A 25,747-nucleotide genomic window follows, 5' to 3' on the forward strand; every position below is an offset into this window, starting at 1 on the left:
TAGTATTTCAATACAAAACCTGTTAGGGATGTTTTCTCACTGTGCTGATGTCATAATATTAGATAAACAGAAAGGGCCCCAAAGGCTTGTGCCTATCCAGTGGCTCAGTTAGCAGAACATTCCATGTCCTCTTGTGCAATGGGACTCCAGAGAGGGAAGGTTTTTACTGTATATATTTATACTTTATTTTTATATATTTAAATTTAAAACAACCTCTGTGCAAACTGACACATTCCTCTTTGCCATGCTCTGGGTTGGGGTCCCAAAGTGTGGGCTTCTCTTCTGTGCCTGCCTGTTCCTCTTCAGGGTGCTCTGGGTTGGGATCTTGGAGCACAGGCTCCTGCTTTATATCTGTTGGCAAGCCAGCCTGCTCCTCTTCACAGAGCTCTACATTGTGGCCTTAGAGGAGATCTTTTCTCACATGACCACTTAGTAGGCTGCCATCATCTTATTCATCAGAATCCTGGTTAGTGAAACAGAGCCCGGGTTCTTGTTCTGTGCCTATCTACGGGCAGTACACTCCTGGGTGCTGTCTGCTGTGCACATAGATCACTGGCTTCACTTCAATGCAAGCTGGCAAGCATACTCAAAGACCTTTCCACCTTCAAACTCGCCATGACTGAAATATAGACAACTTTTTTGTGTGTGTTGTGCTTTCATTATAAAGGTTTTTTTAATTGTAAAACCTGTTAAGGATATTTTTTTCACTGTGTAAATTAAATAAACTTAAATTTAAAAAAAAAAAAACTCTGGAAAAACAAATTCCCTTATGTGACACTACAAGTGCTCTCCTGGGTCGTCAGCAACATTTGAACTCTAGACCTTCAGGTCCCCAGCCCAGACCTCTTGTACTCAATATAAAGGAATAACTGTTAGACTATATGTGGACCAGGAAAGTGTGAAAAACATTTTGCAAGAGGGTTACACAACTGTTTGCTGGACAGCAGCAGAATTTTGGCGATCTTGTGTCTGTTTCTGGATCTGGGAAGGAAGTATGGTGTAGTAGTTAGATCAGTTGTTATGTACTGGATAGAGAAACCCCTGAATTTAACACTTTCATTCTGAGAGGAAGTATGATTGAGTGGATAAGACATAGGTCTGCAATATTTGAGATATTGGTGGGTTCTATTCACAAGTCTGCCAGAGGAAACTTTATAATAATACCAGAAAGAGACAGGCAGGAGAACCCTTATGCATATGTATAAATTACTGTTATTTAATGATATTCAGATAGCTGTAGAGATTAGAGGATTTTTTTCAATATGAAATGTTAGTTGGAGTCATAACCACCATTCCTTCTATAAAACGTTAAGCTAAGCTGAACATAGGAAATTTAAAATATCTTCAGTGTATAGTGTTTTGCCATATGCCAAAACTGAGTTTGGTATGTTGTTCATAAACACTACTACACTGATTTGTGAGGGGAAAACATATTTGTATTAAAGTTAAAAACTTAAGTACAGTGGGAAGAAAATTCCTAGCTTGCAACTATGCAGACAAAGCTTTCTGAAACCAAATACGATTTAGAGATTTTTCCATTAATAATGATCAAATCTTTCTAACAAGAGTATTTACTGCTTGCTTGCATTTCTGTATTACTTGGGGGGGGGAATAATGAGTTTAACAAAGCTGAAAACAGCAGTACCTCATACTGTTTTATCAATTTGTGCTGGTTCTAATTATTTCTTCTAACAACTCACAAGTGTGTTATCCCATCAGCAGACCTGCATTTGTGGTAGCAAGTTTCTATTCAAGTTTTTTCCACCAGTTAGAGGCTGGTGTTGAGAGCTCTTTGGTTCTCGTCCTGACTCCGCTGTTTGGCCCTGGGATGAGGTTAACCTCACATAGTTAATTTGTCCATTTGTAAAATGGGTATAAGAATTATTTACTTTAGAGGCACTATGAAACTTAATTCATATTTGGAAAATACATCCATACAATACATAAAAGTCCCAACAGAAGTATGAAGTATTTTTGTTACTTAGGTTTACATGTAGAAGATACATTTTAAGGGAGATGAAGTACTCATTAAGGCCCTGATCCTGCAAACACTTATGCACATGTTTAGTTTTACTCTCATTCATTGTCCCATTGACTCCATTGGAACAACTTTATGTCCATGCATAAGCTCATGGAAGTCAATGGGACTATTCACGGGTGTAAAGTTAAGCATCTGAATAAGTGTTCACAGGACCAGGGACTAGGTAAATATTCATTTGTATTAAAGAGAGGCTGAACTAACTGCTTGCAATCCAGGTTTGATTAGGATTCATATACTTGCATTCTAATGGGAGGTACAATTTTCTAATTTGCTGCCCGTGATGGCTAGTGCTTTTTTCCAATTATTACATCTCATCTTGAATTTCTGTTTGTTACCATTAGTCTAAAGGTTTGTTTTCATGCAATTGCCTTCAGTAAAAAACTGAAAAAAAATAGGGAAGAGAGGGAAAAGGTGGGAGGGAGAGAGATACAGAACGTATGATACATAATCCTCATTGTTGCTCGTCAAGGTTTCAAAAAAAAAAAAAAGAATTCCATGAGGGAGCAGTAACTCTGTAAGACATCTGACTGAACTGCAAAATCATTTACCTGTGGAAGAAATCTCTCTGAAAACAAGTTATTTCATTCACCTTGCCGCTCTCATTGGACGGGACAGCCTTTCTTATGGTAGAGCCAAGTAGACCAAGGAGCAGTGTCACATTCTTCGTTCTGCATTAGAAATATTCATCAAAAGTTTAAACAGCTGATGGTTTCATGTGTCATCCCAAAGAAGACTGTAAATTAGTTCAGGGTAATAATCCTACCCAGAGGTAGGTGTGGACTATAAACAGAGCCATTACTCTAGTTTCAGACAAGCATTGCAGTTACAATGTTCTAATGGCAAAAGTAACCATCAAATCTATTTTACAGACCTGTCCACTCAAAAGCTCTCTTTCCTTGCAGGAAGGAGGAGTGTTATTTTTTTACAGGAACTCAGTGTTGTTCAATAGAACACACCCTGCAGGGCAGAAAATCCTATGCAGCAAAGAATGTTAAAACGACAGGATGTGGTTTATTGCTAATGCATTGTACAGTTGTCATCAGGTGCTGTTGAAGATCATAATAAATGTGCTGTGGATAAGAGCCTTGTCCTTAGAGCTAGGTGGATTCCATTGTGGATGCAAACCCAGTTTTATATAGAGATTGTTTATTTTTATTCAGAAACTGCAGTTTGCTTTATATGAATCAAAATAGGAACTAAACCATTCTCCAACCCCCATGTTCATGGTTATACTGTTACTTGGTCATTCTTTAAGGCTTGAGTTTGTTCTAATGTTAGCTAGCCATTCAGAAAGGAGGACCCTTCAGTAGCTTTTATTTAGTATTAATGGAATTTCTGTTTACTTTGCTTTCAAACATTTTTTCTTTTTTCTTTCTATGAGAGTTCAGGATTTGTGAAGTGTGCTAGATTGACAGCCATGGAGACTGCAGGTCTGCAGTCCTGAACCTTTCCACACAACATACTAGGCTACATAGTGGTTCCACCTTTCCTAAACCAAATTTTCCAATATACCTCAGCCCTGCAGTATGAGGAGCTCCTCTGCGGTGAATCCAGCTCCATGGCTAGTCCTTGGCCTTTCTGCTTAGGACCACACAATTAGGGCCACTTTCTATAGTATATTTTTATGAGGTTTACTAAGGGTAAAAGCGTGGCCCCACTGAAGTCAATTGGAGTTTTGCCATTGACTTCAATGGGGCCAAGATGTCACCCTAGGTTCTGAACTACGACTACCAACTCATTGCACATAGATAACTCAGTAGCTCTCAGATAATAACAAGTTACTTGGTACAAGAACAAACCACTGACTCTGTAGAGAAATGGAATTTACCCATCCCCTGAGAGAGTTTGGATTTAAATCACCCATTCACTGGCATTCATACTGGTTAGTAGTTTACAGTTCCAAAGTACTGTGAAATGGATCCTCTCTCAGCTTCTTCCATCCATCGCGATATTTTTAACAATCTTTCCTGTCTTTCTAGCCAGTCCATGTTGTGGATTTCTGGATGATGTCATGGTGATTTCCACGCTACACCTGAATTTGCTGGGATGTGCACATTTTTAGAATTCCATTTTATAAAACTGTAGCCCAGAGCTTAGTTTTATCTTTTCAGATATACTGTTGCTTCCTATGATGGATTCTGTGTGGCCTATCAAAGCATTGCTGTGGGTGTTCAGGAATTCTACTGTTGCAAAATATAACTGATTAATAGGATAGCCTGAATAAATACTCCATTCCTATTTCATGTGAACAAGTCTGCCATAAGCAATTTAGCTTTCATCTCCATCCATATCTGAGCTAGTTTGTTTTCCCTCACAGGCAGATTGCTAACTATCATGTGTCATTTGTCATCTGTTCTGATGTCCCTCTACATGATATCTGCATGAATGCTCATCACAAGTTTCACTACTTTAATATTATTACGTTCTGTGAAATTCTAGTTCTTGGTTCAGAATTTAGTTTGGCTATCAAAAACTACAGAACTCCCTTGGTTTACAGTTTGTCCAAAATAACATGTCCTCACTTTTAACTAATACCTGGTTCCATCCGTACACAAAAGCTCAGGCTCCTGGTTTGTGTGGCTTTTATCTGTACTATTTTAAAATTTTTCTTCTTAATTAACTAGGTCACAATCCCTACAGAGTTCTTAATTTCTGCTCACTGTTTCTTTAATATTAATATCACACTTCTGCAAAGCTCTCTCTTTTTTTTTTTTTTTTTTTTTTTTAAAAAAACAGGTATTTGATCTGCTAATGTATGGTCTCTTTTTAAGAGAGGTTACTGTCTATTCCCTAGCCAGCTTACATTTTTGTCTTGTTCAGTTCCTTCTGCTGTGCAGTTGTACATATGCTTTTTCAGAGTAAATTTGTTCTCACATAATATTAATTGTGGTTCCTTATAATTTTTTCTGTTGTCTAATATCACCTCTTATAATAACTAGTTCTGCTATAAAGTTGCATTCTATAATGTCCATCCCCTCTGCCTCAGTGCAGGAGGCTGGATTAGATGACCTCTTGAGGTCCAGCCCTACATTTCTATGATTCTGTTATTCCATCTTCATTAACATGTGCATACTTGCGTAATTTTTGGTTCTGGGTTCATATTTCAAATGCTGCAAAGTTCTGGGGTTTTCTGTTCAGCCCTTTGAAGACAAGAGAGGCACCAGGGGCTCTGGCATGCTGATGGATACCATATAGAACCTACAGAGAAAAATAGTTGCAAAATTCAGATCCAGATCTAGATCTCAGCCTCCTCTTGCCCCCTAATTTGCATGGGAAGGAGTTCAGATCTATATATAATTGAGAATTTCCCACATTTACTCATGCATTTTATTTTTGAGGTATGTCTAAGCAAGCCACCATTAAGATGTGAAGTAGCCCCATAATGTCTGGGTCCATTATATAATACTGAAAGGATCTGCTGTTCCACTTTCTAGGTCAAGGGAATACCAGAGGAGTAAACAGAGAAAAGTTTGTTCTCTTCATAGATACATCAAACTACTTCTGCTGGGAAAGTATTTCCCTGAGTCTCTGGAAGGAATGTAATTGATTGTGCATAGTCTGCTGAATATTCACATCAGTATATTTCTTTCAATTATATGGGCACATTGGGTGGTGTAACACTATATATGTCAGATCCTTAGAAGTATATAATATATTTTATCCTTAATGGTAACTTCTTAACCAAGCTCTGTGCAGGATTCAGGCCTCCTCAAGCATGCCAGTCAAAAAATGGAAACTATTCTGCCATTGGCCTTAGGTAAAATTGGTTGATTGAATTATTGGGTTTTATATTCACAAAAAGAAAAGGAGTACTTGTGGCACCTTAGAGACTAACCAATTTATTTGAGCATGAGCTTTCGTGAGCTACAGCTCACTTCATCGGATGCATACTGTGGAAAGTGTAGATCTTTTTATACACACAAAGCATGAAAAAATACCTCCCCCCACCCCACTCTCCTGCTGGTAATAGCTTATCACACTTGATCTTCTACACTTTCCACAGTATGCATCTGATGAAGTGAGCTGTAGCTCACGAAAGCTTATGCTCAAATAAATTGGTTAGTCTCTAAGGTGCCACAAGTACTCCTTTTCTTTTTGCGAATACAGACTAACACGGCTGTTACTCTGAAACCTGGGTTTTATATTGTTCTTTTATAAATACACAATGTCCTATTAGTATACATTTGTAAGTCTTTTTTTTAAAGTTTCAGATTCTGTAATTCAAAATTGATATAAAATTTTCACAACCATTTAAACCAGAGCATGGATTAGTTGTAATACAAACAGCAGATCAGGTATGTCCTTATCTTCTAAGATAACAGATTCTAAAGGGAGAGGTTATGTTATCAGTGAAGTCCGGAATAAATAACATGTTGGCAGTGAAGGGTGTTAGTAGTATAACTGTCTTTGGTGAGGGCTGTTGCTTCCCTCTTTGCACGAGAACATTTTGTTTAAATGGGAAAACAAATTAATTGATTTCCACAATCTCTCGTTCCTGTTCCCTACAAGCACCTCCATCCCTGGTACACAAGAAGTATCACAGACTAAGGGAGAGAATTTGGGGAGCCCCTCTGTGATAGTGGAGAGATGCATATCTTTATCCTTTTAGTACACAATGCATTTATAGCAAGCTATTTCACAAAACAAACTCCAAGATCCACAAGTCTTTACATAGTATGAGTGCAGGCATCCATAAACATTGTCTTTTATGACAGGTTTCAGAGTAGCAGCCGTGTTAGTCTGTATTCGCAAAAAGAAAAGGAGTACTAGTGGCACCTTAGAGACTAACCAATTTATTAGCGCATAAGCTTTCGTGGGCTACAGCTCACTTCATATAGCTGCATTTTCTCTGAGAATGACATTTTTTTCATGCATGTGTGTTATCCATTTGACGTCTGAATGTGCACTTTGAATGAAGTTGACAGAATCATACATTAGAAAGTCAACGCCAGTGGCTTCTTCCTGTTTCCATGTAGTACCTTATGGGACAGGTAAATCAAACAATAAGGTGTTTAGGCTTTACTATGGAAGCACATATTTTTTGTCAATTTGTTCTAACTATTATAGTAACATGCATGGTACATTCCATGGTTTATTTTGTTTTTTCATACATACATAATTGTTTCTTCCCTTACCTAAAGTTGCCAAGTTGCTTCAGAGCAGAGGGACCACCATCTTATCCACCAAAATATTCCCAAGGCATCTCCTGTAATTTTACATGGGGAATTGTGAAGTCCCAACATTAGAGGGACCAGGTAGGTGAGGTAATATCTTTTATTGGACCAACTTCTGTGAGAGAAACTTGTTTTTCTAATATTTGGGACTAACATGGCTGCAACAACAATGCATGTGACAACACTGGTGTTTAGAACTACTCATTTATCAACCATCAGGTATCTGCCACTGAGTTACAATACTGTGCATTGCCATTTTATCCACAGACCGTGAGTAATTGGAGATTGGATTTTTTGTTTTGTTTTGTTTTAAATTGAATAGCTAGTCATGTATGACTTAAGATAAATCAATTAACTTTTAACAGTTGTTATGACAAGGATGTAGAAAATGATTTTCCCCCTTTGGTGAAATAGTCTTCATTGATAATTCAGCCTAGACAATTTTATATTTGATTTCTGATGTCACTTATTCCATTCTAATTTGCATAATCTAGACTAATGGGTTTCTGTTATCACCTTAGATTGGGTCAATAGATTAATAGCTAGAGTGACTGTTTCCATCAGGAGGCCCAGTAGATGTTTATTTCTAGTCTCTGTTATGTCTACAGTGATTCTAGATATCTAAATCAAATATGTCTTCCCTTTACTCTGCATGTGTATGTGTACATCTAGTATATCTCATGCTTCAGAGTGTAAACAGATAACATGCAGGGGCCAGGCAGGGTTTTTGCCACCAAATACAATTCTACACTGCACAATTTGTTTAATGCATTATGGGTTTTTTTCATTCCTGTGAAGTATCAAGTACACAAGACTCTAGAGTAGATGGACCAGTAGCTTGGTCCAGTATGGCATATCCTATGAATTAACCTCTCCCTCCCCCATTTTAGTAAAATTCTACTTGAGAGATATAATCCGATACTGTATTTTCTGAACCCCCATAGGAAGGTGCTCATGAGAGGGTGGTGGTGTTTATCTGAAACCTTAAAGGCTTTCTCATAATTCATAATACCCAAATTATGATTCTTCTAGATATTGATAACATTTATGTTTCTTTTAAAATCCATGGACATTTTTCATAAGATTAGCTTTTATTCTAGATAATCTGAGGCAGCAAATGGTAGAGACATTCTCATTACTGTGTGCAGAAGCTGTCTGAAATCAGCACTGCATTTAACTAAATATGATTAAACAGGGACAGTTTTCCTTGTGCTTGTCCTTTCATTGAAGATTGAAACTGCTTGTTTGCCTTTCATCAGTCTAGTTACTTAAAATGGAGCGTAAGTGCTCTTATGCTGTCTAGGGCAAGGTCCCCTGGCAGGGCTGTCAATTCTGTCGATTAAAAAAGTCACTGTAAAATTCACATTAAAAAAAGTATCAGTAAAAATCACAACTTAATTTAGGAAAATATTTTCTTTCCTCTGAGCCTGGTTTTGCTTCTACTCTGTGCACAGAACTTCCAGTGGCTTCACATGGGGCAGCTGTAAATCCAGGTTTCTCTTGTTGTTCGTTGATTTAGGAAATGTGCCATGGGAAGGAGGGATACATGGACATAACTGGTAAAGCCACCAATAAAATAGACAAGTGTCAGCTAAATAGAATTCAACAAACCCCCAGAAAAGGAACATAATCCCACTTACCCTACTCTGTCAGTCAAAAACCTGGCTAAATAACTAGCCAGTTTTGAAAATTTACCCATAGTTGGCCCAAAAGGTCAACTTCTCCGAAAAAAAATGAGTTCCAGAGCTAAGCACTCTGCATCAAGGGCACCATGGGTGAAATTGTGTCCTCACTGAAGTCAATGGCAAAACTCCCACTGACTTCAATGGGACCAGGATTTCACCATATAGCTCCAACTTCCAGACGCATACCTTTTAAGAGCCATCATCAAGAGCTCTTCAGCAATTTGTCTTTCTTGTTTGGATACAAGGAGCAAGGTGGTTTCTAATACAACCAGGACTTAAACAATATGTGACTTCAAAACTCAGAACCAGTGACTTGAACTGCACCCAGAAACAAAGTAGAAGCTGATACTGCTTTTGAGTACAGTTGCAATATATGCTCTAAGAATCTGATCCAATGTCTACTGAATTTCAATCTATGAAAAGTCTTCCATTAACTTTAATGAACTTGGGATCAGGCCCTTAATGAGAAATGCCCCTGAGTAAGTGGGCAAAGGGAGGGTTCTCTCTGAACCTACATGGGTATTTATAACATGTGCTCTCAGTTTGTAACTGTTTTGAAATGGGGGTAGATTTAGTAGAAAGTGACAGACAAAAATTGAGTCCAAAATTGCTTTGGCATCATCATTTCTCAGATGGTGGTCTAATCCTTCCTTCTCATTCAGCTAAAACTGACATTGAAGTCTATCACTGTGAAATCAGTGGAAGTTTTGCCTGAGTAAGAAGTGCATGGTCTAGCCCTAAGTGGATTTACTGGCCTTCAGGGAAGGGGATGCATTGAAAGTTTGTCTGTGAAAACGTTTCTTTGCCAATCCAAAACTGATGTGGTCTTAGAATGTTGAGGATGGGATTGAGTGCCTGGATAAAGGAACCTTGAAATAAAGCTAGAGTCTAACAGGCTGCCTGTTTTTACGATACAGTGCAAGAAAGGAGGTGAATTAGATCATATTTAAGTGTGTCAGAGATGTGGCCTGTATTTATTGTCATTCACTATGTTGGTAGCTTAAAGAACAAGTAAGATCTATCATTTCACAGGAAGTTAGAGCAGCAAAAAGAAATGCTAACCACAGATTGTGTCATCTGCCATTAATAATGTACAAGTAATGGAAGATACAGAAGAAACTTTCATTGTAAATGAATTAATTCAAGTGGCAGCAGCAACGGGGGATGAAAATGTGTGTGATATGTAAAGTATAAAGTTCCATAATGGATGGCTTATTTACTACTTTGGCTATTTCAATACAGACATCTTGCCTAACTTCAAATTGTTCTAAAAAGGATTAGATATAATTAATGCTGTATGACCTCTTTTTCCCCCCATTTTCAAAGAATGTAGAGCTGTACGTCTAATGAGGACCCCTGAAAGGGCTATTATGTCCAATTGTCTCAATTATGCAAATAAAGTTGAAATTTTAGCAGAAGGGAGGGGACACTTCAAATTAAAAGTTTCAGCTCTGCATTTAGCCTTTCTGCAGTGCCGGCATTCTTATAGTGAGTAAAGCCACTGTTTGAGAGAGAAAAGAAGGTTTAACAAATTGGAGATTTGGGCACTATCAAAGTAGATTTGTTGTGCCTTGTTCCACCAAGAGATGAAAATACCCTGTGGGCAGAGAGATGGGTCATGAGACTTCTAAAGGATTACCTTCAAAGGAGTCATGAGATTGGTTTGAACAAAGAAGTTGCTCACATGGTTATCATATGAGATTCTCTTCTTAAAGTGGTGGAAACCCATCTCATTGGGGATACTAAGGGACTTCAGAGAGGCTGGAAGTCCTAGCAGAAAGATGAGAGAAATCTAACAATAAAAGGAAAGGTGGAACAGAAACTCAGTTAAATTTAACTTATTTCTATTACACGTAAATCATATTTCCAAAATCGGAAACAAAACTTTCCAGCAACAAGCAGGTAGGACGTTTGACTTGTTTTAAAACTACTTTTCTGTGTATTTTTGACCATCTTCTATTTTGCGTTCTTTTTAATGTGATCAAATATAATTGTGATTAAGGTTAAAAAGATCCATAAATAATTATGCTAAGTTGGATGCTACAATTAAGGTGCAATTACAGTGATACAATTAGGCTACTTCCTAAGCTTTTCATTGTTTATTGTGAAGGAAGTGTAACTTGAAATAGGAATTGCAAGAAGGAAAAGGGAGAACAGGGCAACTTCCAAAATTAATTTTGTAAATAGTTGGAAATCTGTCTTTAAACTATGTTTCAGAATAAGCAAGTAATGTCTGTCGGACAATAATAAGGAGAAATTCTGTAGCTGATAGACAAGTATATAAAACAAATTTTTCCCCACCTAAGTGTGTGAATGCTAAGCTGGCATTATATTTGCGACAAATACAAAAGGAATGCTAGTTTGGCTGGTGGTTTTCTTTTTTTCCCAAACTGAGTGAAAATCAATTAGTAGTCTTTCAGTTTTGGAACTCAGTGTTTGTTTCAATACTCACCCTCTGATAACCAGACTTTCTTCTCTTTAACTGGGATTTATCAGATTCTGATGATACTTGAGTATTATGGAAGTCTGATAAGAGTACAAAACATGATTCTGATTCAGGCCTGCATTGCTATCTGTTCTCCCTGACAAACAGATGAAGAACATTTATGTCACCAGTATCCTTTCTAGTTATGGTGTTTCTGTATCTCATGGAGCAGGTGGTGCCTTCTCATGATAAAATACATAGGAGGAGGCTCTGAGGGTCAGAAGTCTCAATGAGGATCAACTCACTGAGATCCTCCCTCACAACATCCCAGAAATGGCCATGGAGCTCAACCGCAAAACTTGCAAAACTGGTGGATCCATGGTAGGCCAGGTTCAGCTTTTGTTATCTGTCAGCTCTCTGGCAGCATGACTCCAATGCAGCCATGCTACTGAAACCTACCATGGTGGGTCCCAGGTGCCCAAGGAGGAGCTCCACAGAAAAGGTAATATCAACCATCAGTGCAATTATCTTTTTCTTGTATTCTCCCACGGGGCCATAGGCAGAGCCATACGTATCAGCACACCTGACTTTATCAAAGGGGCTTTCCTGAGAGGACAGTGAAGATTAATGTACCCCACTGTGTATCAAGTTTGCCTGGTAATTATTTTAATTTACACGTGTCTTCAATTAATTTTTTAGTGCAGAATATGTTGGTAAGTTGTCATTTTTAGACAGATGCAGTAGTAAATGCTTACAACATGTCAGCATCATTAGTAGTAAAGTATTTCATTTATTTATAACCCGTTTGTATTATCTTTTGTTGAAGTTAAGGGCTATATTTTTTCCTGCCTTCAGAAAATATCCATCTCATTGGACGCTATACAAAAGTGTGCCTTAACATACCAGAACATGCTATATTCTAGTCACAATGGGCCCAGCCTGCTGTGCGTAGTCATTCCTTACTCAAGCAAAACTCCTATTGACATCAACCTCCATTGACTGCTGTGGAATTTTTACTTCTGTAAGGACTGATAGAGGGTCGAGCGCATATGCTGAAAATTGCCTTTATTCAAACATTTTTTAAAAACCAATTTTGAAATTGTCTATTGCTTTCACTTTCTGGGACGATTTCGATCCTGGAATATTCAAATTTTTAGAAAGTTCTCAAATAGTGTTGGTATTTCCAAAAAATTCTTTCTTATATAATAGTGTTTTTATTTTAGTTATTTATTTTTAGTCTCTCCAGAATGGAGTTTTAACCATTGAGTTCCAGTGTTTCCAATATGGCCGCTAAAATAATGCGGGGAGTGTTGCTGTGCTACCACAGCAGCCTAAGGGTTAAACTATTTGGAAATTCTTTGTGTTTTCAAAATAACAGAAGGCAGCAGGGCACAAAGTGCGGCCAACTCTGCCATGACATATTCAATTATAGCTTACGTACCAACCAGTGTGTGTAAAGTAATTGCTTTACTGAGTGTAAAATTAGCCACAGCAAGTAGCAAATTCTTTACTGCCAGAACTATTTAGCAGACTTTTGCCTGCAGATTCTTGCTCCCAGGAAAAAAGTACAGCATGGGCTGCAAATTAAAGTTAATTTCTTAAGGGACCAAATTGGGTAAATAGTATATAGCCTGAATGTAAACATACTAGGGGGTGCGGGTTGAAATGTATGTTTGTGCAACTTGTTTCCAGAAGAAACATCAATTTGTGTGTCATACAGTCACTTGAGATTAAAGGTTATTGTATTTTAAGAGTCCTCCTTCCCAAAAAGTGTTTTTTTTAAACATTTTATACATTTTAATTATAAATAGGAATTTTACTATGCAGTTATTAAATGGGTTCGTATTTTACAGCCTGCCTAGCATTAATTCATATACCAGTATTCCTTCCCCTTCCAGCCCACCCCATTTTAACATGTAATTATAAATCCTTTAAAAGAATGAATAATTCAAATATTGAATTTCGCCACTCGTCATCATCCATGTATTGTTGGTGTTTGTGCATCCTGCGATCATAGCAAAATGAGGATAGCTTAGGAGGAATGCATGTTCAAGGCACTATGCAACTCCCACTAGTACTAATTAGATCTGTGATTTAGGGCCCAGTCTTGCAAACACTTATATGAATAATCCTTACTCTCACAAATAGTCAATTGAAGTTAATGAGGCTACTTCCATGTGCATAAGGGTGTGTAGGATTGGGCCTGTTGTTCCCTGTTGAATAAAGCATCCTATTCTAATCACAGAGGTACAGCAACATGTATCATGAAATCTTGCACCAGTGTTTTAGTGTTAAAGTATGAAAATTAAAAGGTAATTAAAATAGAATGAGTATCTTCTAGTTCTGAAGTACATGCACGAGTATGTCCTGCATTTACCTCTTGCCATTTTTTTTAGTTATTACAAGCTAAGATAATACTTCAGATTTAGGATATAGCAGCACCTTTTCCAATTTATCAAACCCTTGCTGTGGTAGATTTACTTTCTAACACACCGTTGTTCATAGTGTCCTCTTTTAAAATACCTTTTCACATAAATGAAAGAATGTGATTAATTCATTCACTTCAACAAGGCTATCGTAGGAGCATATATTATTCCTATCAGAATAATTTCAGTTTGTTGATACCAGCGGTGTATCTTTTGTATGAATTCTTGACCAACTGTAAAAAAATTATATATATATATAAAAAAAGATATAGGGCCAAATCCTCACTGGTATAAACTGGCGTAACTCCATAAGCGTCAGTGGAAAATTGAGTAGCTTCATTGTTGTCAGTGGAGCTATGCCAGTTTACACAAGCTGAAGACCTGACTTATAAAGTTGCATGTTTAAAGTAATTTATAATGTAGTGGGTCAGCATAAAATAATAAACTGCCAGAAAGGCCATCCTTTCAGGAAATGTAGCCACTTCTTTGTAGCACAGAAAGACAGATTAAAATGCCCTTTAAAAAAGGAAATCTGAAATAATAAAAAGAACAGGAGTACTTGTGGCGCCTTAGAGACTAACAAATTTATTTGAGCATAAGCTTTCGTGGGCTACAGCCCACTTCATTGGATACATAGAATGGAACATATAGTAAGAAGATACATACAGAGAACATGAAAAGGTGGAAGTAGCTATACCAGCTATCTTCTTAATAATTAATAATAATAAGGTCTTAAAGAATATTAACTATCAGATCCCGAATGCAAATCTGTATTTCCTGATTGTCTCATCAGAAGTCAAGTAGCTGTTCTTTCTGGGACCTGTAACTTCATCTCCTTTTTAGAATGTGACTTTTAATGGAGATTATTCCAAATATTTCTGATGTTGATTTTGCAGGGCCCAATTCTGCCTTGATACTGGAGGTAAAACTCCACTGCAAATCAGTTTTGTGTCTGTGTAGTTGAGGTCACTTTGGTTTTTATGACTGTGTGTGTAAATAACTGCCATTGATTTAGTTTTCAGGCCCCAATTCAGCAAGAAATGTAAGCATATGCAAAATGTTAAGTATATGAAATCCTATTAAAGTTACACACATACTTAAATATCTTGCTGAGTTGAGACCTCATACATATCAATAATTTATTATCATTTAAGGCACAATATTTTGGGGAGGGGCATAAGATAGATTTTTCCATTTAATACCTGCTATCCAGCTAATCTAGCCTCTAAATATTCCATTCAATATGAGCCTGTATTAAACACACATTTTTGAAAATAATCATATATACATTTGGGACAGTTTTACCTCCTGTTACAGAATGTGTGTGTAGCAAAGACACTGTATGTTACTAGAGGAAAGGCTGCTAATTAATATGATATAGAACCCTTTGCTAAGCCTCTCCAGCTTCAGCTAATGTGGTCATCTTCTAGTCCCAATTGAGACTTAATGATTTTACAGCAGAATATAAATTACTGCTGTACCCTATGGAGTCGCATCCTGCAAGGGCCACACTCCCTATATTCCCATTGATTCCACCTTGCAGAACTGGACACTTTGTGACAACACTATTATAGGTGGGGCTGGTTGCTCTGCCTGTTATGAAGGTCGCTCAACACTTCCCATTATAAGACTCTGTTTTTAGGTTATTTAATTTTGCCAAACTTGAACCAGTCAGGCTAAATTTTTCCATGCTGTCTGCCTCGGGCTGATATTTTTTATTATTATTTTATTTTTTATTTCAGCCAATCCAGTTCAGTCTTTCTGAGAACAAGGCTAAGGGAAAATATTGTTTACCCCATTTCAAAAAAATTCTGGCAACCTTGTCTTTGAAACACACTAGTGCCCCCATGCTTTGCAATGGGGACTTAAATTTGATAGAGGGTGGTCTGTGTGTCAGGGATGTGCCTTTTGCTGTCCCCATGAAAATCTGCCACACCACAATTTCCACATACTTAGCTGAGACTTAGATTATAGCAGCTAAAATCTCTGAAGATTCCATCCTCACTTGTCATAGCTCCTTTATGGAGCTGTAACAGTTTACATTAGCTGAGGCTCTGCACTGAAACCAAGAGAGGCATGGCCCAAGGAAACTCACACTATCTATAATGACCATTCAACTATGATTAATACAGCTGGTCACTAAATGTCACCATTGCTCAATGCAAATATACAGTAACTGAAAATTCACAGCACCTGACGACGAAATAGAGAGTAGGGGGGAAAAGGTGCAGTATGAAATTTCCAGATGGGTAGCTTGATTCTTACATCTCTTTCTCTGCAGGTTCAGCTAATGCATACACAACTCTGGTACCACAGCTGCTTGCTGTCTTTACACCAAACTTCAGTGAAAGCTTTGCCCAAGTAAGGACTGAGGATCAAGCCCTGTAATTGTTTAATCAGACTTTCCAAAACAGTCCAAATAATTTTTATTTCATTTTACCAGCCAGCTGGAGTGAAATGGGATTTCCCCCTCAGACCACGTATCAAACATGAAAAATACTTGTTTACTCATTCAGTAGTGCTGCACATCTCTGGTCCTGTACATGCCTTTCTCTGAGTATGAGCAACAGGCTGCTTTGTGGGCTCTCAGTGCACAGCAAAAAGGACAGTTGTCTTTTCTAACATTAATTATTGCTCAAATTTTTAACTATGGAGCATATTTTGAAAGCCTAGGTCTTATAACCTGCATGGTCAACATACTAAGCAACAGTGGTCTCCATTCTCACTGCAGGATACAAGCACCTCTCATTGGTGGCAGTGGGAACTACTCAAGACCCTGTGGTAGGAGAGTAAAGCCGAATATTAATTAAAGTTCTTTCCAGACAGAGCAGTAGATTCAAGGCTGGAAGCCAAGAATTAGCAAAGGTTTTGTTTTGTTTTGTTTTGTTTTGTTTTACCTTAATTGAAGAGACCTTTGTCAGTTTTCACAAAGGAGAATAAATATGCCACTAAGCATTTGAAATGCGTCTTTCCAAGATTCGGTTTTGATTAGAGCATTTTGTGTTTGTAATAATAAGCAGTTTTGAACTTCAGTACACTCAATGAGTTTAGGTCTAGCACTTTTGTGTTTCGTACAGATCAATAGAAAACCTGCAGAGAGCTTTAGTGGCATGATCTTGCTGGCAATACCTATTTGTCTCTCAGCATAAATACACCTACTGGCACTTGGCCTGAAAACTGTAGTTAATCTGTCATAATCCTTTCAAAATTCTTCTGTTCAGAGGCTGTTAAAAAGTACTTAGTTTTTCCAAACTCACTAGGGACAGTATGCATGCTTATATTTTTCTCAAGAAACCAAATAAATTCCCATCCAGAGTGATCGTAGCAGCTTTTCAGAATTGTGCAAAATCCATATCAAGTAAGTGGATAAGGTGCCTATTTTCTGACAGTGGATGTGTCTGCTTAAGTATTTGCACTGGATAATCAAGCTCTGAGTAAGAAGATTAAACAGACAAGGGCAGTGAAACTTCAAAGGCTGACTGAACGTGCTTTGTGAGTTTTTATTCCACTGATCTATAATGCCTGCTTTCCCGTTCCTCTCATTAGCACTGAAAAATAAGTGTGTCATGTATTAGTTGTATGTGGTGCATTTGGGGTGTGGGTGTGCAATGCTTTTTTAAGTGCAGTGGCAGATAACAGACTTTATTAAAAATAACGATAATATAATGCATCTGATGAAGTGGGTTTTAGCCCATAAAAGCTTATGCCGAAATAAATTTGTTAGTCTCAAAGGTGTCACAAGGACTCCTCATTGTTTTTGCTGATACAGACTAACACGGCTACCACTCTGAAACCTATAATACAATGAATGCACAGCTGGGAATTCAGATATACTCTAGAGCTCACTTGAGAAACTTAACTGCAAAAGCTTTCCTTCCAAACATAAATGCAGAACAGAGAGCCTTAGACTTCAGGTTGTTGCTCCAAATTGTAACTAACTTTAATATTTCTCCATGAAGAAGATCAAGTAGCAATGAAAAATTGGCTGTCTTTGCAGAGTAAAAAGAATAGGGTGAAATAACAACCTGCATTGGCGGTGTACAATCCAGTTATTTTGATGATTGTCAGGTTGTCTTTTCAGTATTCTGTGTGGAGAAGTCACATGCACAGCATCGCTTATCAACCACATCCTGAACTTATCTCCCCTGAAATGCTTACAGTAGGGTTTCCAAAACTGGGGGTTACAGATCCCTTGAGGGGTTCCTGGAGAGGATGTATCTATCTATCCGGGCACTTACAGGGTCCCCATTTCTATAGTAGCTGAGCACTCGGAGAGGGGAGTTATGAAAGGCCACACACACAAAATTCAGTATATTTAAAATGGCAAAAAAATTGGATAAACACAAGCCTGGAATGCCATACCCCTTTAAAACCACTACATTGATATAAGTACCCCAATTAGGGGTTTGGTGTAGACTAGCACAGCATGCTGCTAGAGACTCGACGAGTGAAACATGATTAATCTCTTATGGGAGGATGGTGTTGTAGGTGTGCCTGGATTTACCTTATGCAAAATGGTACAAGTCCAATTTATTTAATGTGTACCACAAAGCACAACTACCCATGCACATGGACAATGGCAAAATGTGCTCCCGAACTGGAAAACTGGATGACAGCACTGCTGAGCCTTACACAACCACATTGCATCTATCTGTCTGTGGAGCTCACTTCTGGCCAAGGGTTGATTCTGAAAGTTGGACGGTTTCAAAATGAAGGAAGCAGCAACAGGTTTCAGTGATAGCTCAGAAAAGTAAAAGTAAATGCAGCATACAATGACACATGGGTTTTACGTCAGTTGATTCGAAACCACCGGTTATAACGTGCTCTAAAATGCTGGCTGCTGCCAAGAGCACGATGTCTTCAAAGTTACCGCAATATTTAAAAAGGGAACACTGAATTGGATTGTGGATTTGGGGAAAAGAAAGCCTGAAGCCTGGAAAATGTAACAAGACTGGATTACTCAGATTGGCATTGTCAGTAGGTATCATCTTATTTGATATCTGTACGATCATGCAACTGCAAAAGCCATCTAACATTACAGGAAATCTTAGGCTTTCCTTCACGATATACATGGTTTCAAAAGTTACAGAGGCTGAAGCAGCTGTATTTTCTCAGATAGCACTGTTCTATGCCGTATTAGCCATGTGGCTCAAGAAATCAGGGAGTGAACGGATTTCAAAACTCAGGAAAAGTGATTATTCAGCAATTCAGCTTCATGAATATCCAATGTCTTTGATGCTACAAACCTTCCAGCATATTTGAGCTATATTTCTGCTGGTACTACTGCAAAAGACTTGCTATCTTCTAAAGCTGTGTCAAACACATACAAGGAGAATGTTCATTTATAATGTTCCATTTTCAGTGCGAGCAGCGAAAAGCAATTTACACGGATGGTGCCAAAGCAATGTCTGGAAAGAAATAAGTCCAGGCCATACTGATCCACAGCACTGCATCTAATCCCTGAAGGCCGCACTGTTTCAGATGTCATCAAATTCCTGATGCTAAGAAAATGCCTGAAAACCTGTTCTGTGTGGTTCATGAAGCCGTAGTGAATTTCATTAAGTGCTGTCTAATGAATTCTTGACTTTTGCAATGCTCTGTGATGGCATGGGTTCCATTCACCAGCAACTCCTATCAAAATGAAGGGAGGTAACTCTTACCTGGTACACTGATAACCTGACTGTTTGAAATAAGAGCAAGAGTGTAGGCTTTCCTAAATGACCAACTCTCTCTCCTTGCTGGTTATTTAAGTAATTATTCTTTGGTGGCATGCTTTTGCTTCTTTGGGGACTCTAGTGACGTGAACTCTTCTCTCCAGGGACAGAATATGAATTTCATCCAGAAGACAGGCTTATCCATATCCTTGAATTGTGACTGTGGTTAACATTTTGTACCTCTTTAAAATCAAAGTATCCTTTTCAAATCTTCATACTTAGTTGTTCGTTTTGGTGTTACAATGGTGGCAAATTTTTGCCTGCTCAGGGTCAAGATTACAGGTTTTGAGAATGGGGATTGCAAGCCCAGAGTTTGGGAAACCTTGGTTTCTGAGCTGTATTCTCCATTCATTGTTTTCAAATCTAATTGAACTATGTTGTTGCAATGGACTTTCTAATTGTACTGCACAGACCTGTGGCATTGTTTTAGCTCATCTACAATTCCAGTTTCAAAAACATTGTGAGCTTGGTATGATAAATTCTGGTTTGCATTTGCAGGGGAAATGGTCCCACACAATTCCCATTTATCTTCATAATTAGTGTCTTCCTTCCCTGCTCTCACTATGCCTTGGTGGAGGAGTTCATGCTTTCCTCAGTAGATGAGAGTACCATGCTAGAATTTAAGGAGTCTATCCTCCTGAAACGTGCATTGTAAATATCTCATTTGACAATCAAAGTTATATTTCAGGAAGGAAACTAAGAGGTAGACATTTTACTGTATTGGCCACTCAGCAAATATATCAATATTTGATTTCCCTTTTCCTATTTCAGGGTCAAAAGGCTTGGATAGAGAAGACCTTTTCAAAAAGAGAATGCATCTGCATAATTGCCAACAACAAAGATGTTAACAGGTGACCATTTTTAAGCATTTACATTAGTAAATAAAACAATTCTTATCACTGAAGTCAATGGAATTGTTCTGAATTTACATGATGTAGCTGGGAGCTGATTTTTATTCATTGTGCTTGAGGGAAAGAAGCCAAGGGAGCAAAAGTGAAAGTGGGGCAAAGGGCTTCTCTTCACAGAGCAGCAGTGTACGCTGGGCTGGGGGAGGAGGGATTTCTAAAACAAACTAATGCGTTGCTCATTAGTTAGTCCATGTAGAAACTGCTGGAGTGCACTAAAAGTACCATAATGTGCTTTAATATAGTACTGTTTGAGACCAGCAGGGTCTGCACAGTGCAACACATCAATGCGCTTTAGAAATCACACATCCTAAGCATTACTCCACTGTGTTGACAAGCTCATACACTTGCACATTCTGCATAGAACAGAAGAAAAGGAGCAGAAAGGAGACCCAGACTGGAGGAGTGGAATGAGTGTTAGGGGAAGAAGATGGCAATAAGGCCAGAGAAGCAGAATGTAGCAAATCCTTGGAGATTTCATAAAATCAAAACCCAACTTTACATTGGATTCTGAGATAGATGAGAAGCCAAGGGAATGGTATAATCCTGGTTCACGAAGCAAGATAGTAGCATGGCCTCATTGTTCTGGATGTAGTTGTACTGTAATACTTAGTATTACTGCTACTGTATTATCAATTGGCTAAATTGTGCCCTGCTTGAGTGGCCGCCCAGAGGTGGAAGGGGGTTCAAGGTGCCCCCTTCTGCTGTTGCACAGATTACCCACATAGTGGATAGCAGCAGAAAAAGGGAGACAGGCTCCACACAGCTGCTATTTTCCCCTGGCACAGGAACCAGACCCTCAGGGTCCAATCCTCTTACAGAAGTGAACTATTTAGTCCTTAAGCACTAAGCAACACATGTGAGCTGGCACCTCTGAAAAGTGGGTTTGGTATGGCTCATAGGAGGTGTTTCAGTGACTCTCAGAAAGTCCTATATGCCAGGTATAAAATAGGTAGGTCAGCCAGAATCTTTTGTGTCTGAAATCTAATTTTTTGTTTCTGGGGGAGTTTGTTTTATTTTTTAAAGGTGACACTATCAGATATTGGAGACAATATGTTCATCGTTGGTGCAAAATCTGACTTTGGTTTCAGGTGCTGCTGTGGCCAGCTTATTAGTCAACATATTCCAATTCCACCAAGTACAGCAGCTAACAAAAATGGAGAGGAAACAAAGCAATTGGAACCTCAGCCAGAAAAATGGTCCATCAGTAAACACACCCAAACATGTCCAACAGATGCCTATGGAAATCTTGAGTTCCAGGGAGGTGGACATTCAAATAAGGCCATGGTAAGGAACAGAACACATGCTATACAAACATCAGTCATCTAGATCCCCAGCTCACTGAGGGCCTGATCCAAGCTTGACAATGTTGGAAAGTAGAGTCCTGTGTCTTTCAGCAGAGCAGGTATAGTATACATAGCCGCAATCCAAGCTTCTCCACTCAAGCATTCCTCTGTGCCTGATCGCTGTTCTAGAAGGAGCCACTCCTGGAATTTGTCCCCTGGCCTCCCTGTAAGACTCCCAAATGAAATACGCTGGGGTGCAAAAGGGAACAACATACTGCAAAACCAATAAAAGTTACAGAAAACAAACACATATGGTTGTCCCATTCCCATTTAATAGAATGTCAGTAGTTTAAAAAGAAAATTGCCATAAAGTCATGATTTTAGAAGTAAATATAATATAAAAAGCCAATGCTCAAGAGGTAGAAAAACTAACAAAATAATGAAATAGGATAAAATGTTGCATAAGCCAACTTCTGCTATGTAGATAAGGACTCTAATTTGGTAGTCAAAACAGGATTCAATGAACCAAAGAAAACATCTTGATCTTTTTCAAGGAGGTAATTTCCCCTAGTTCAAATTCCTAATGAAAACTTAGTACTTCCCCTTTCCAACCCAAGCTGTTTTTTTTTAAATGGCAACCTCTTTTACTCATAGATTTCATAGAGTCCTAGACTCCAAGGCCAGAAGGGACCACTGTGATCATGTAGTGTGACCTCCCATATAATATTGGCCAAAGAAACCCCCCATCTCCCCCCCAAAAAAAATTCCAAGAGCATATCTTTTAGCAAAGCATCCAATCATGATTTAAAGATTGCCAGTGATGGAGAAACCACCACAATCCTTCGTAAATTGTTCCAGTGGTTAATTACTCTCACTGTTAAAATTTATGCCTTATTTCCAGTCTGAATTTTTCTAGCTTCAGCTTCCAGCCATTGGATCATGCATTAGATCTTTCTCTGCTAGATTGACTACTATCAAATATTTGTTCCCTGTGTAATGAATAGCACATTCTCCGCTCCTCAACAGTGGAGCAATGCGACTCAGGCTTACCAATTTTTCTCATTACAAGCAATATAGAAACTTTGTGGTACAATATTTAAAAAGCATTAAAATCCTTCCTTGCTCATGTTAGATTTGTTGGTTCCTCAATTCTCAGTCAATGGAAGGTATAACAAAGAAAATAGCACCATAATATTAAGGCACTGTTACAAACTATTTTGCAGTATATACGTGTGTCGTATGACACCAAACCAGATTCTCTGCTTCATCTCATGGTGAAAGACTGGCAACTGGAACTTCCCAAGCTTTTAATCTCTGTCCATGGGGGCCTCCAGAATTTTGAATTGCAACCTAAATTGAAACAAGTATTTGGGAAAGGCCTGATCAAGGCTGCCATGACAACAGGAGCCTGGATTTTCACTGGAGGAGTTAGTACTGGTAAGAAATTACCATCTTCTGAATTTGACTTATGGAGTAAATGTTTCTACATATGGTCTTTCTCAGTGGTAGATGATATGAAAGTGCGTAAGAGATTCATAGGTCATAAGGCCAGAAGGGATTGCTGCAACCATCTCATCTGACCTCTTGCATAACACAAGCCATAGGTCTTCCCTGAACTAATTTCTGTTTGAACTAGAGCATATCTTTTAGAAAAACATCTAATCTTGATTTACATTTTTCCACTGATGGCGAATCCACAATGTTTAGTAATTTTGTCCTACAGGTTTATTACCCTCCCTGTTAAAAATGTGCACCTTATTTCGAGTCTGAATTTATCTAGCTTCAATTCCTAGCCATTGGATCTAGTTATGTCTTTATCTGCTAGGTTGTAGAGCCCTCTATTATCAACTTTCTGTTCCCCATGTTGGTACTTACAGACTATGATCAAATCACCCTTTAACATTCTCTTTGTCAAAGTAAACAGATTGAGGTTTTTGAGTCTTTCACTATAAGGCATGATTTTCAATTCTTGAATCATTCTCCTGGCTCTTCTCTGAACCCTCTCCAATTTTTCAACATCCTTCTTGAATTGTGAACACTAGAACTAGTAGTAGTCGTGCAAGTGCCAAAACCAGAGATCATCTAACCTGTCCTATTTCTTCTTAAGATTCCCCTATTTATATATCCAAAGATCACATGAACATTTTTTGGCCATAGCGCTGGATTGGGAGCTCATGTTCAGCTGATTATCCACCATGATCCCCAGGTCTTTTTCAAAGTCATTGCTTCCCCATCCTGTAAACATGGCCTGTGCTCTTTGTTCCTGGATGTTATGAGCTTATATTTGGCTGTATTGAAACACAAATGACTTGCACTCCGTTTACCAAGTGATCCAGTTTGCTCTGTATCGGTCACCTGTCCTCTTAAGGACATAAGAATGGCCATAGTGGGTCAGGCCCATGGTCCATCTAGCCCAGTATTCTGTCTTCTGACAGGAACTGGTGCCAGATGCTTCAGAGGGAGTGAACAGAACAGGGCAATTTATTGAATGACCGAAAATATCATAATGCCTGCATATAAATTCCTGGTATGCCCGCCCCCCAATTTGAATCTGCGTACATCTGCGTACAGCTCTGGTCGCCCCCTCTCAAAAAAGATATATTGGAGTTGGAAAAGGTACAGAGAAGGGCAACAAAAATGATTAACATTTTTAATTAACAGCTTCTGTATGAGGAGAGATTTAAAAGATTGGGAGTTTCCAGCTTGGAAAAGAGATGACGAAGGAGGATATGATAGAGGTCTATGAAATCTTGACTGGTGTGGAGAAAATGAATAAGGAAATGTTCTTTACTCCTTCAGATAACACACGAAGTAGGGGTCACCCAATGAAATTAATAGGCAACAGGTTTAAAATAAACAAAAGGAAGTACTTCTTCACACAACCTATGGAACTCTTTGCCAGGGGATGTTGTGAAGGCCAAAACTATAACAGGATTCAAAAAAGAACTAGATTAGTTCATTGAGGATAGGTACATCAATGGCTATTAGCCAGGATGAGCAGGGATGCAACACCATGCTCCGAGTGTCCCTCGCCTCTGTTTGCCAGAAACTGGGAGTGGACGATAGGGAATGGATCACTTGATGATTGCCTTGTTCTGTTCATTCCCTCTAAAGCACCTGGCATTGGCCACGGTCGGAAGACAGGATAGTGGGCTAGATGGACCATTGCTCTGACCCAGTATGGTCGTTCTTATGTTCGTCCATTGAACCCACTGATTTTTTGCCCCACTCTTCATTACTTCCCCAATCTGTGTGTCAGCTGCAAGATTTTGGTTTCTTCTGGGTCACTGATAAAAATGTTAGATAGCAGAGGGCCAAGAACCAGTCGCATACACTCAGATAGTAAAATGTAATGGTAAATGGGGAATCATCACTGTCAGTCAGTTTTTAATCTATTTGATGTGTGCTGTGTTGATACTGACTGAGCTTCAACATATTCAGATGTAATTTCTTTTGACCATATTTCTAGTATATGGTGGGGTTTTTTAATTACACTATCTCTTTGTAATTGGTTATTTCATAGAAAATGTATGCAAACAAAGGGCCTGATCCTGCATTATGAAGCATGCAGGCAGATCTCTGTGCCTGCATGGGATCCTCTTTGACAGATGTTTCATAGGTATATATTACATGTCCTCTTAAGACCCTCACAAATATAAGATGGTGATTGCTCTTGATGAGAACCATTTTTAAATAAAGAAATGTTTGATTTATTAGATATCTATCATTTAGCTTGCTGCTGTATCTCACACACAATAAGACCCCAGTCTTGCCAAGACTTATGCATGTGCTTAAGCTGACACACTATGAATAGTCTCACTGAAGCCAATGGTACTAAACACAGTGTGTCAGTTTAAGCTCCAAATGTGAGTCTCTGCAGGACTGGGGTTGAAGTGACTTCAGTGGGGCTTCATGAGGATGCAGGGTTCACCCACACACATTACAATATAAGATCAGTGCCTAAGAAGGCAACTGGAATGAGGATGGTTTCTCTCTTTGGGCTCTACGACTTCAAAGTGTAATCTAAGTGCAGATACTCATAGGAGCAGTTACCTGCCTCAGCTTCAGTTTTGACTGTTTCACTCCATTTC

General features: G+C 38.5%; 1 protein-coding gene and 1 long non-coding RNA gene across 2 annotated transcripts in view; one reads left to right on the plus strand and one right to left on the minus strand.

Annotated features, from left to right (window-relative positions):
- The window catches only part of TRPM1 (transient receptor potential cation channel subfamily M member 1), a 136,628-nt gene that overhangs the window by 42,311 nt on the left and 68,570 nt on the right, over positions 1 to 25,747 (plus strand). The window contains exons 2-4 of the mRNA XM_073303660.1: positions 20,237 to 20,316; positions 21,462 to 21,657; positions 22,880 to 23,093. Of these exons, the coding sequence (XP_073159761.1) occupies positions 20,237 to 20,316; positions 21,462 to 21,657; positions 22,880 to 23,093 (490 nt within the window). The remainder of the gene's footprint in view (positions 1 to 20,236; positions 20,317 to 21,461; positions 21,658 to 22,879; positions 23,094 to 25,747) is intronic.
- The window catches only part of LOC140894877 (uncharacterized), a 99,835-nt gene continuing 76,752 nt past the window's right edge, over positions 2,665 to 25,747 (minus strand). Inside the window, exon 4 of the long non-coding RNA XR_012153975.1 lies at positions 2,665 to 2,709. This is a non-coding gene — a long non-coding RNA (uncharacterized lncRNA). The remainder of the gene's footprint in view (positions 2,710 to 25,747) is intronic.

Source organism: Lepidochelys kempii, chromosome 10 (assembly GCF_965140265.1).
Source record: "Lepidochelys kempii isolate rLepKem1 chromosome 10, rLepKem1.hap2, whole genome shotgun sequence".
Lineage (NCBI taxonomy): Eukaryota > Metazoa > Chordata > Testudines > Cheloniidae > Lepidochelys > Lepidochelys kempii.